The sequence below is a fragment of the Coenobita brevimanus genome, chromosome 29 (assembly GCF_032717465.1).
Source record: "Coenobita brevimanus isolate Jiangsu-jjx chromosome 29, ASM3271746v2, whole genome shotgun sequence".
In the NCBI taxonomy this organism is placed as follows: Eukaryota; Metazoa; Arthropoda; class Malacostraca; order Decapoda; family Coenobitidae; genus Coenobita; species Coenobita brevimanus.
In genome coordinates, this window is record NC_136982.1 from 2,358,128 (window position 1) to 2,371,738 (window position 13,611).

Consider the following 13,611-nt stretch of genomic DNA (forward strand, 5'->3'; position numbering starts at 1 on the left):
GAGGAGATCCTCTTTCCACTCTGTATATATTTTCAGCTTAATGGGATCAAGTCTATCTTTTATAATTTTCTGGATTGAATGGATATACTGTATACCAGTGGCTTTAAACCCTGCATTAACATTGTCTTCAGACAGTCCTTACTTCCAAATGTGGCAGAGCATGTTCACAAAGCCTCTCTTGCCTAGAGGTTTGTGGGCCCGCCTGGTGAACTAGCTCCATGAAGCCTTTCATAATAAGCCTTCAGAAGGGCAAAGCAAGACATATCTAATGGTATTTTCTCCACATGGGGAAAAAAAAAAAAAAGGCAGTGTGGGGGTGAGAAAAAATCATCAGTTAGGTTAAGAAAATTATTAATACTGTACAGTAATCTGAAATATTCTTACTCCACATATTGCATTTATTTGGGTTAAGTAAAAATCCCCCCTTCCCCCACTACCAAGGGGAAGGTAGAGGGGGACTATGAATCATTCTTACACGAAGACCATGCTACTAAAATGATTTGGGGGAAGAAAAATATGAGTTTGTGAAGGTTGTTTGAAAGTTTTTCATCCATCCATCATCTAATCCTACGTTGCCCCATGAGGAGTGTAGGAGCCCGGGGCTAGGAAAGTTGGGCCTGGCATTTAAGATGAGAGTGACCAGCCTCACTCATCCCTGAGTGGCATTACGTGAGCAATAAACCCCAACCACCCCTTGGATATAAACCTTCACCGGCTCAGTCCGATTGGAGCACCTTTATTTCCCAATAATCCACCAGGAGCCAAAATTTGGCTATATGGTTACCACCCAGCGTAGTAAATGGTTTCCTGGTGTACAGGAAACCATTTGGCTTGTCACTCAGTGTAGAGTGACCCATAGGCAGAAGGAAGAGGAAAGTATGAAGGAAAGACAGACAGAAGAGGGAGTGTAAAGTCACCCGTAGGCAGAAGGACAAGGAAAGAATGAAGGACAGGAAGACAGATGAGGATGGAAGAAAAGAAGGATGGAGGAGAGGAAAGGGCAGACACCCGACAGCAGCACAACATCGAGTGAGTGGATGGTGAGCGCCCCCACCTTGCAGACTTTTTTTTTTCTTATGGTTTAAGTAGTGCCCCCACCTTACAGACATCTTTTTTCTTATGGTTTAAGTAGTGTCAGTAATGATCATATTTTTTAATTATAACATGGAAAACTAGTGTTCTGAAACTACAGTAGAAGAGTTGCTTTAATATGATATAGCAGTAAAATATTCAAAATTTTCAAATATACCTGTTGGGGACTCCCTGTAGTTTTCATACTCCATTTATTATATCTCCAGCCTTAACTCATATGTTAACCCCTTCATGCTGTGTGGTGACTCTTCTTTGAACATTCTAAGTTGCTTCTCTGTCTATTGCATTATGAGGTTTCTTTTGAGGATCTCTCAAACCTGGGCTCTGCCTGGTCCCCAAAACCACAGAATTTTTAAAGATCTTCCAGGAGTTGTGGTCTTTGTAAGATGCTTCCTCCTCCTCAGTTAAAGATATTGCATTTGCTCTAACCTGCCAGAGCTTAATGGATGGCCCTTTTAGCTCTTGTCATTTACAGAGTATAGATCAGATTACCTGTGCATAATGCATAGTTCCTCCTCTGCCTTTCCTGTAAAAATTTCCGTGCTCATTCTTCTTAACAACCATTATGATTTTTCTTTTTCCTGCTAGAGTAGATTTTTTATTTATTTATTTATTTTTTTCCAACAGAACATTTTCATGGGCCAATAGGCCTCCTGTTATCTGTACGGTACTTCCAGCGTTACTACTCTGGCCAGGTGTTCACAGACTGGAAGTTTATTTTACTACAAGAGCAATCACACTCATTCCTACCTCAAAATTAAGGCTTAACTAATTCCATGGAACCACAAAACTTCAAGATTCTGGGAGTGGTCCAATTATGTCAGTGGTCTTAACGGAACTCGTTTATGCCTTGTTCTCTCTGGATGACTGCACTCTCAATTGGGGCTAGTTCATATGGCTCATCCTCCTCCCTTTTTTCCCCATTCATGAACCATGTATCCACAGGATCTCTTCCCACGTCCTAATTTTTGTGAACAAGCTTGTTGAAATGGTGGACAAGAGGGCATTCTTTTCTGATAGTTCTTCTCACTGGAACCCAAATCTGTCCTCCACTCTGTAGCTCAAGACACCTGTTAGTGGTGGTGGTTGCTTTACTCTGGTCTGTCCGATGGAGCAGACCAATTGACCACAGGTAAGCAACCACCCCTATGAGGATGTCATGTACGTTCCCTACACCTCTGATGTCTGGATCTTAGTATGGCATATGCTGTGCAGTGCTCCATTATGTATTATTTTTTATCGTTATTTTTATACATACGGACAGAGGAAGGGGGAAAAAAAAATCCATGCACCAAATTACAGGTGTCCTTCATTTGGAAGAAATCGGTAACAGTTGGACTTGAGCTGCTGTTAAGTTGAAGTTTGGGAGGAAACTATGCTGGGGAAGCAAGTTCCAAAGAGATGCAGTTTGGAAAAAAAGGAGGGGGGGCCTATTGCATAAGCTGGGCATATCATCTGTGATTCCACCCAACCCAAATCTAAGCCAGTAGCTGAGGAGGGCTGGGTGATATCCTACACTAAGGCTGTCTAGGTGAACTCAGTCACATCTGTTTAAGGACACCTCCAATAGGTGGATTTGGGAGAAGGGGGTGGCTTGTAGTATAGTTGTCTTGGGAGTCACATCTGTCTTTAGACTTGGCTTCCATCCATTTGGGTTTCTTCCATAGCTACTGATGTGGTTGTTCATCCCAGGGCCCCAACATCCATGCCATTGCCTGACTGTGCACTGATCACACATGTTTAGCCTGCCGCTTGTTCTGCTGGATAGTGCCATGGTATACCTGTACCAAGGCGATTGCTCACTTCCTGCTGTAATATCCCAGATTTCATTTCATTAGTTTTCTTTCAGGAGTGCTTGGCTACCCTTGGGGTTGTTGATCGTTCTCTCCCTCTCCTCTGTGATTGCTGTAATTGAGATCCCTATATCCACTGTGCAGCATACATGTGATTTCCTGAGGATCTTAATAAATGGTTGCACTGATTCTTGTATAGGTAGTTTACCTCCCCTGAGCAATTGTATAACCAATGTAAATTGTACCTCATAGATGGCTTGCAGTGTGGCCTGTGCAAACCTTGATTGTACCTCATGAGGTCTGGACGTTGCTACTCCTCACCCTGCCCTAGGGTGGGAAAGGAGGTCTGGATGATGATGATTAAAACAATAACAACTACAAAGAAACAGCCTGGCAAGGGTTAATGCAGTAAGCAAAGTGATAGGAACTACTAGAACAACTTAGATGAGGAAGCATTCCTTACTAATGTACAAAACACTGGTTTGACCTCTGTCTTGAATTTGCTAGTCTGGTATGGATACTTCAAGGTTTAAAGAGCCATGTTTGAAATGATCCTATGCCCAAGTTTGCCCAATCCAATGGGCCACCCTTCCATTCACTCATCATTCAAGCCCCCAGAATCCTGGCTCTATCTGATATACGGTACCAAAAGACTTTCACCACATTCTGTAGTTTCACATAAACGTATCCGAGTTATTGTTTTAAAACCAATGCAAATTGTACTGCATATGAGGATCGCAGCATGGCCAGTGCAGACCATTGTGCTTCATATGATGTCAGCAACTCAGCAAGGGTCAGTACAGTAGGCTTTCTGTCCCTTTGCTAGCAGTGAAGAATAGAGGGTAGGGGAATGCTTATCCCTGCTGCAGTCTCTCTCTTTGCTTAGTACAGTATTTCAGGGAATATAAGGGACAAAATCCTTCCTTTCTCTCCTACCTCAGGAACTGGGTTTAAGTTACCAACCAGCAGAGTAAATTGGATTTCTGGCAAAAATTTTGCTTGTCAGTGTATGGGTATCATAACAATGAGTATGCAGTTGCTTCTCTTGAGTAGTGTGTGATTGAGGTTGTGGTCCATTTCACTGGACATGTTAATAAGTTGTTCCTCTGTCATGGTTTTTGGATCATACCTCACTCCACTTTACAAAGATATTATCATCATCTGGACCTCCTTTCCCACCCTAGGGTGGGGTGAGAAGTAGCAGTGTCCAGACAGCCAAAGTTTGCCCAATTCAGTGGGCCATGCTTCTATTCACTCATCCCCTGGAATCCTGGCACCATCTGATAGATCAAAAAATTTCACCATGTTCCGTGGCTTCACATTTGCCTGTCTGATAGAGTCAATCTGAACACTGTCACATTAAAAAGGGATGCCCAATCTCTGGTCATGCACTTCACATAAAATTCATCGAGCCAGCTCAATCTCTTGTCGGTCCCTTAGCCTCACCAATTTCCATAGCTCTGGTCCTCACACACTCATCCACCACATCCTTCCACCTTCTCCTTGGCCAACCTCACCTCCTCCTTCCTTCAAATTCGCTCAGATACACCCTTTTCACCACTATATTGTCATCCATTCTCTGCACATGGCCACACCATCTCAGTACACTCTTCGGTTGATGTATCCACAGACTACCTCTCTGCATTGTTCACGAATCACATTATTCTGTATTCTGTCCACTCTCAGTACTTTACATACATTTCTCAGCAGTCTCATCTCCACTGCTTTCACTCTTCATTTTCACGCCATACCATAGTCTCACGCCCGTATGTTAAAGTTGGCTCTAACACTCCTTCATGTAAGCCTCGTGCAGCTGCAACACTCAAGCCTCTGTTTCTTATCAAGGCCTTCATAGCACCAGCTACTTGTGTCATTACTTTCCACTTCTTTTGCACATTTTCCTCTCTTTTCTATGACTGTACCCAGGTACAGTATTTGAACTCTCTAACCAATTCTAGTCTCTCTCCATTCACTGTAACATCACACTGGGATTCAACTTCTCTCTCAGTAACCATCACTTTGCTCTTTTCTACATGTACTCTCAAGGCATGATGCTCATAGAATTCTAGAAAAATCTGCATTAGTGTACCAAGCTCATGCCCGTTCTTTGCAAGTAGCACTGCATCATCAGCGTACATCAAATCTGAGATACGTATAAATGTGTATGTATATATATATATATATATATATATATATATATATGTATTTGAACAACCATGGGAGCATCACACAACCTTGTCGCTCACCCACACTGATTGTGAGCCATTCACTTAGATACCCATTTACCCTTACACGTGGCTCACTACCATCGTAAAAACACTTACCGGCACCTAGCAGCTTTCCATCTACACTGTACATGTGCAAAACCTCCCACAATCCTTCTCTGTTCGCTTTGTCGGATGTGTTTTTCCAGATCCATAAATGCCATAAACACCTTATTGTCTTTCTCACAAGCTTTCTCCATTTGTCTCACTGCATATATTCGATCCACACATCCACCGCAACTCCTAAAGCCACCCTGTTTGCCACTCACTAGACATCTCTCTTACTTTCTGTATAATAATTCTTCCATTTACCTTCCCTACAACACCCAACAGACTTATGCCACAATAATTCTTGCACTCTGCTGACCTTTATTTTTGGACAGAAGTACAATCACAGCCTTTTTCCACTATACTGGCACAGTTTCACTCAACCAACAAGCACTTTATTCTGCTCTCTCCACTACACTTATCATCTCTGCATACATCTCATCCACCCCAGCTTCTCTCCCATATTTCAGCCACTTCACAGCTTTCTTCACCTTTGCGAGTGTTACGTTTCCTGGCACTGCATTCCTTCTCTGTACACCCCAGGGCTCTTGTTTGGCGAGCCACAGGTCGCAAATGTGAGTGTTTTTTCCCTTCAGCAAACAAATTTTACATCCAAGTCGCTTTTTGGCGAGAAGAAAATACAAGTACATCCACTTCCAAACCCAGTAAACTACAGTAGAAGTAAATCTTATGTAAATGAGCAAAAAGCACGTTGTGATCGATTATTGTCTTTCCGTGTTGTCACTGTGAATGTTTAAAAATAGACAATGTGTAAATAAGTAAATAAATATATTTATTGCTTGTTAAATATTTCGGCTCAACATTTGGCTACTAAATATTTATTTGGCTCGTAAATCTGAAACTTTAGGAGCCAAGTGGCTCACAACCATCGGCAGTTAGCAAGAGCCCTGCACCTCAAAAATCAATAATGGTTATAATTGCTCTGCGCTCTCCATTCCCATTTATCAGACTTTCAAAATATTCTTTTACGTCTGGTATTTACTTCATCCCCATGGGTTAATAATCTTCCACTCACATCCTTCACACTTTCACATTTCTTTCCTCTGTCACTTCTGCACCTCTTTCCAGAGTAATTTCCTGTTTTCACAGTAAATTGCATTCACTTTTCTTCCTAGATCATCACTGTGATATCTATCTATCTATTGCCAGACACCATAATCCCATAAGGGTGGCCATTTGACTGTGAGTTATTTGTTTTACAGGGAGGGGCACTAACCCTCCACCAACCCACTTGTTGACACGTTGGGAGCACGTATGGCTTGGTTGTATGGTTACAACCCAGCGTTGTAAATGGTTTCTTGGCTTACAGGAAACCATTTGGCTTGTCACTCAATGAAAAGCCACCTGTAATGGAAAGAAAAGCAATAAGTGACAGAAAAGATGGGAGAAACAGGAAGAGAGGAGGGCAGGCAGAAAAAAGGAATGATAAAGGCTAAGGAAGATGATTGTGATTAATGCAGTCCTTGTTACAAGTACTGTAGCCTTTTTTTAAATGCTATTCTCACTAAGGACAGTGTAGGAAAACATGAGTCAGAGTCAAAGTTTTATTCCTAACAATTTCACCAAAAGGCTTCTTCAGAGGAACCCTTCTGGTGAAACTGGTCAAAAATAAAACTGTCTTGGACTCATGTTTCCCTGCACCACCCTCATATAACTGTCCTAGTATTTCAAGTTATTATTAAGTCCACAGTATCATCATCTAATCCTGTATTGTCTCATAAGAAGCACAGGAGCCCTGGGCTAGGCAAGTTGGTCCTAACATTTAAGATGAGAGTGACCAGCCTCTCACATCTCTTGAGTGGCATTACATGTGCAATAAACCCCAACCACCCCTTGGATATAAATAGGCTCAATCCAGTTGGAGCACCTTAATTACCCACTAAACCACCAGGCATCATAATTTGGTTATATGGTTACCACCCAGCATAGTAAATGGTTTACTGGTGCACAGGAAACCATTTGGCTTGTCACTCAGTGTAGAGTCACCCATAGACAGAAGGAAGAGGAAAGAACGAAGGAAAGAAAGACAGAAGGAAGGAGAGAAGGAAGAGAGGAAAAGGCACTCTCTAATGCAAGAGTTAACTGTAACTCCCAGTTCTTCATGTATGCAACAGGTCAACTCTGGAACAGTCTCCCTCTGTCTGTAGTAGTAGTAGTATTGTTCCCTAGGCAGTCTGGCTGAACATCCTCGAGTCCCTTAGGAAGATCACAGCTGAGACCGGGCTTTCCCACAGAGCTCTCGAGATGTATATGTTGTGTTGCTGGTGCAGGTGATTGTGTACAATGCAGTCTTCCATAACTGCTTAATAGTATGGGGAGCTGTGTTGCATCCTGGACAGATGTCAGTGATGAAGTCATCCAGCCACTTCTGATAACTCAAGAGGGCTGGATGATGCCCTACGACAGGGGTACTCAGCTACTGCGTGTGACAGTCCAGACACAGTTTCCTACGTAGCAAGGGTCCGGATGAAAGTCTTAATTCAAAATGTGGTAATAAGAAACATGTAAGAACACACATTACAATTTACTTCAAGCTACATGAATTTTTTGCCTAAAAATGTTCATGAAAATAAACTACAACAATCATCTCTGGGGGGGGGGATCTAGAAGTAACCACCCATTCCACTAGAAGCTAGTGTGCTGAGGTCCACACAAAAGCTCACCACAGTCCGGATTTGGACCGCGGACCGCCAGTTGAGTACAACTGCCCTACAACCGCCAGTCTTTCCAACAGTGTGTTCGGGCATCTCGAAATTAATGGATCTTGAATTTGGCTCTTTGTTATCTTGTTTTTGTTTTTCTTGGTGTGAGCAATTTGCAGCAGGCCCCTGACCTATGAATCCTTCTTCTTTGTATTTAAAAAAAACTACATCGAGCGAGTGGACAGTAACTTGCAGAAAAAAATCTCATTAAACTTCCTGTCACTTTTACTGCTGATCTGCCAGTTTCACCCAATTTGCAGTAACATTTGTTCGGGGGAAACTTGATATTTTAGAAACACCTTTGACTTGTAATATGAAATGCCTGCATGTTTTAACCCCTACACGCCGGGGTTTTTACAATGTCGCATGCTCCTCCCTATGGGGGATTTCCATGATTTTTGAAAAAGTACCCTTACTTCAAACCCTAATATCTGCCAAACTATAACTATAAATTAAAGATACATAAGACTCACCAACTCTTCCTCTTTCAAATGAAAGTATCCTCATATCTCCAGGTGGTCCTGTTGATGAGTAAGGATTAGTTAAAGCTGAAAGGGTGGCGGGAAGACGCTTGCAGCTATAGACGTCAACCGGCGTTGCTCCGCGCCCGAAATTGTGATGGCTATACATATCCACCAGTGCATAGGGGTTAATTTACTTGTGCCATGAGTTCAGCCTGAAACCACGTACAGTATACTTGAATATAATTTTGTCGGCATTTGTCATTGGTCTCAGTAAGACTGCTCTTCATTTTAAAGACTGAACATCCATGCTCTGGTCTCACTGCAGTGAGAAGCATTTTGTATATAAAAATGAGTTATGAATGTGAAGGCTGTACAAAGAATGCATGGAAGAATGCTAGAGCCTATTTGAACATATGGGTGTGATTCACAAGTACAGAAGGAATATGTCATGAAGATTAATAGCAGTAAATACGGATTTCTGTACTGTAGATTGAGGGGGGGGGGGGGGGGGGCACAAAAGACGTGCTGTTGAGTAACCTTGGCATATCTGACCATGCAGACTCATCCACTGCCACCAAGAAATCACCCCTGCAGAGCTGTCCTGTGCAGTGAAACAACGTTCCCTTGTGGCAGACAGTGCTTTGCCACTGTAAGGTGTGGGGAGAAGTGTGGAAGTTTGGTTTCTGGATGGATGTTGCATTTTATTCCTCCACCCAGTAACGGGCACCAGTGTAGGCTCCACATCACCCTGTTCTATGGTTACATAGTTATCATCCACCACAGTACTGTACATGGTTTCCTGGGTTAGGAAACCATTAGGCTTGTTACTCAGTGAAGAGCCACCTGAAGTGGAAAGGATAATAACAAAAAGTGACAGGAAGGAAAGGGAGAGAAATAGAAAGAGAAGACATACACAGAATGATAAAGGTGAAGGAAGTAGGCAACACTACATGAAGAGAGTGGATGACTGTCACCACCACTTCTGTAAACTGTGGGAAGCTGGCAAATCAACTTGACAAACAGCAATGGAACCTGAAGAATAGCTCTTGCTACAGACTAATTTTTTAATATACACTAGAAATGGGTCTCTTCTTGATATAAAATAAGCATATTTATTATTTCAAATATTCCAATATTAAAAATATAAAAGTTTCTTACTAAAATACACCATGCACCAATACAAAGCTCTCAAAACTCACTCATTCCTTTGTACAATATTGGATATTTAGTCTACAAGAATTACAAAATGACATTCATTCAAAGATCATAATACACAGAACTTTTGTTATTTCACACCTTAATACAAATCTTTGCTGCATTTATCCTAATAATATAACTTTATGAATAAAAGTTACTGCTCAAATCCATGATCTTCAGTGTTGCATTCTAGATCTACATAATGAGAATGGTGCTGAAGAGGAATGCCTGTATGTGGTGGGATTGATATAAATGATGTCCAATTATACTAACATCCCTCAACTCCTCCCTGGCCCACAAGGTGGACTGTAGGACAACTTCAGCCTGCAGTTCACTGGCTTCATGTTCAGATGCACCTGGGGCCATATCATCAACACAGGGTGAATATGAATTTACATGAACCTAACAAATTATCACACTGTATAAACCATGACTCGTATTTAATATGATGAGTACCAAATATATCGTTTTCTTCCAAAATTATTATATAAACATATATCCTCACCCTGCCCTGGGGTGGGACAGGAGGTCTGGATGATGAACATTTACATAAAAAAATAAAAAGCACAATGCTTGGGGAGGGGGGGGTGCCAGTCCAACACAGCCCCAATCAATGTGTCAGCTACAGCACCTAAAATGCTGCTGGGGAAGGTGACCAGTCAATGTTTCTAGTGGCATTAAAGGACTAATATTTCAGCTGTTGTTTGGAAAGCAACTGGTAACACCTACCCTGAAAGTCTGAACTTAGTAGTAGTAGTTAAAAAAAAAAAAAAAAAAAAAAAAAAAAAAAAAAAAAAGGGGGGGGGGGGGGTGTCAAAAAGATGGTTTCTTGAAGATCTGAACTGGCACACAACCATTCCTATTTCACTGGCACTGTTTTGACATTTGAACCATCATGCATCTTCATACACAAATACACAATGCAGCTGCTGTGCATTAACCCCTTCAATCGTATGACATTATTATAAATACTTCCAGATGATTCTCTTCCATTTAATAGGATGCCACAGAACTGATTAGGTTAGTAAAGGCTATATATAATTCTCCTCCAGTTTGAAAAGCCCTTTTCAAGTTAACAAAATTACCTGAAGACAGTAAGCACAAAATAAAGAATGTCAGACTGAAGTGGTGAACAGTAAAGTATTAGTTATGGAACATCAATTATTCAGTAACTAAGCAAAAACAAAAGCCTGCAACCTGAATCTATCAAAGGATATATTCTCAATATGTTTGGCTACTGCCACAATTTTACCAAGCTTAAGGAGAACTCATCTGAATGAAGTGGTTAAACAATGGAACTAACCCTTTCAGTCAGAGGATCCTTTATTCTGGGTACTGTCATATCGTTAAACATTGGAACTAACCCCTTCAGTCAGAGGATCCTTTATTCTGGGTACTGCCATATCCTACTGAATTTCAAGTAGACCTCTGAGTGAAACACTTTTTCAAGCATTTCTTAAACTCTGCAAAGATAAGAGAATCTATTTTCAAAAATTAATTGGATGCACATATTAATCCTCTGAAAATGACCATACATACTTATTAAAATGTGGACAAAGGTATTAGTTTAGCAGTACATATCTTGAAAATATTATTAAAGTAAGTTTTCTATGCCACACATACTTAAATGTGGACAGAGGTATTACTTTGGCAATACATTATCTTGAAAATATTACTAAAGTGGGTTTTCTGTGCACACTGACAAACTGCACTGACTACATCACAAAGTCATTGATAGTTTTGAAGAAAGAAAGTGGGAGGTTGTTCAGACAATAAACCATGAGTAATACTGAATGTCTTGTGACAGTCAATGAAGCTATTTCCATTAGTCAGCAGTACTATTCTAAAATATCATAATAACTACTAAATATAATATGGGAATGATTATTTACATTAGCTGGTAAGTTCTTTTACCAATTAAATTCAAGCCAGAATTCCTGGGGCTTGGATGGTGAGCGAATGGAAGTGTGGCCCATTGGATTGGGCAAATTTGGGCTGTCTGGTCATTGCTACTCCTCACCCTGCCCTAAGGTGGGAAAGGTGGTCTGGATGATGATGATGATGATGTGCTGACTTTGTTAATGACCTAACAAAAATGCTACTTGGTGGTTCCTATGATTCTCCCGAGCTCATCCTACTTGCAACAAGTGTCCAGGACTGAAAAATTACCATAAATATGTTTGCATGTGCTTGTGTGTGTGAAAGTTAAGTGTTAGTGGATTGTCACTAAGGTTTGACAATTGAATGAAAGGCCAAAATAAAAATTTATATAAGAAAACTAAGTTTAGTCCACCTCTCAGGAGTTCTCAGACGTGGAGTGCAATTGTATGGAGATTTGAAGGCAGCTGTAGAGGGGGCAGGGGAATGTCGAGAGATATTTCTGGACGATCGCTGTGGTCGTGGGGTTTGGTGGGTTACATTCCGTGGTGAGCGACGCTGCACGGAGTTGAGGCGTGGTGAGCGGCGGGTGGCTACACGAGGAAGAGTCTTGGGAGTCTTGGGGAGTCCAGGCGGAGGGCGACGGGGTGAGGGTTGGCAACTTACCAGGGGAGTACGGCTCTTCCCATTTACAGCAGAACTCCTCACATTCTGATGCTCGCCAAGATGATGCAGACCCTTCTGCAACAATGTCAATACCAAACATTACTCTGCCTTCATGAAACTTGTTAAGAAGACTTTCTATTAAATAATGTGAATTATTCAAATTACATAATGCTAAATATAAATAAGGTCAGTCAGGAGACTACTACACAAAATGCAATAATAAAACATGATTGCAATGATTAATTGAAGTGAAGAATGGTAATTAAAGTAAACAATGGCAGCAACAACAAACAGAGTCTGGAAAAAAAAGAAAGATACTAAAAACAAAAATTTTAAATCTTGTTTATACAAGAATCTTGGCAGTTTGTGTGTATGATAAATCAATTCTTATGACCTAAACAAGATGACTGTTTACCAGTGATCCAGATACAGAAGTACTTTACTATACTATGGATATTCTTTTAACTGTTTTATTAGATGTTATGCATATGATACATCCTTATTATCTGTGCAAAAATAGAGAATGTAATGCCAGTTCAGCAATACCAAAAATACAGCTCCCAATCAAAAAATATATAAATAAAATTATTAATATAAAAACTATTTTAAGTTTTTGGTATCAATTTTCCAACGCAAATCTACATCCCCTCTACTATAAACCGTTACTTGTGACAAGTTTGTTTTTCACACCTTCTACAATTAAGATGTTTTCATGCCATTTATCTCAAAATATCCAGTTATGTTTATGAATACCATTTCCATGATGACTGTACTGGGTAGCAATGAACATCATCTATAAGCGGGGTTAAATTCTGAATTGCTCTGATGGCATAAATGCTTACCATACAATGCATACTGTATACTGTACTAATCTTTATTGTGTTACAATGTCAATTCAAAGATCTTTTGTTAAAATATTCTGCTTAGGGAGAAAGATTTGGTTGTGAAAGGGTTAAGAGACTACAGCTAACCCGTTCATGAGCAGTCTCTCCACAGCTGAACATAATCTACTGGGGGTTGGAAGAATACAATTGTTATTAAGCTGCAGGGATTACGGAAAAATGACTCTACAAAATCTAACAACAAACAAGATATTGGGTTAAGGTATGTACAGTACAGTACAGTGGCACCAGTGAAGGGTGGGAAACACTGACCACACATAACTCTTTAATGTAGACTGAAGTAGGCACCTCTGGTCCTCTCATATGATGACGTGCTTGACTTGCCCAAACTTGAACTAAGACTAAACTGCAAGTGAATATTTGATGCACAACAAAATAATGGATAAATGTACTCATAAATTTTCAATTTCTTTATCATTTGCCATAATCTGTCGACTAAAGACATATGTAATAAAATTTTCATGAAAAAAGTCTGGTTCATGCAAGCATGGAACAGTCTTACTAAATGGTATGTAAATGTATGCATATCAAGGACAAGTGATTTCTAAAGTATATGATGATGACAGATGATGTCATTTCTGTAT

The 13,611-nt window shown here is 40.5% G+C and overlaps 1 protein-coding gene across 1 annotated transcript in view; it reads right to left on the reverse strand.

Moving 5' to 3' along the window:
- Window positions 1-11,846: 11,846 nt before the first annotated feature.
- Window positions 11,847-13,611, reverse strand: part of LOC145394904 (protein regulator of cytokinesis 1-like) — a 40,737-nt gene continuing 38,972 nt past the window's right edge. Inside the window, exon 13 of the mRNA XM_080268655.1 lies at window positions 11,847-12,200. Coding sequence (XP_080124781.1) covers window positions 11,847-12,200 — 354 coding nt within the window. The remainder of the gene's footprint in view (window positions 12,201-13,611) is intronic.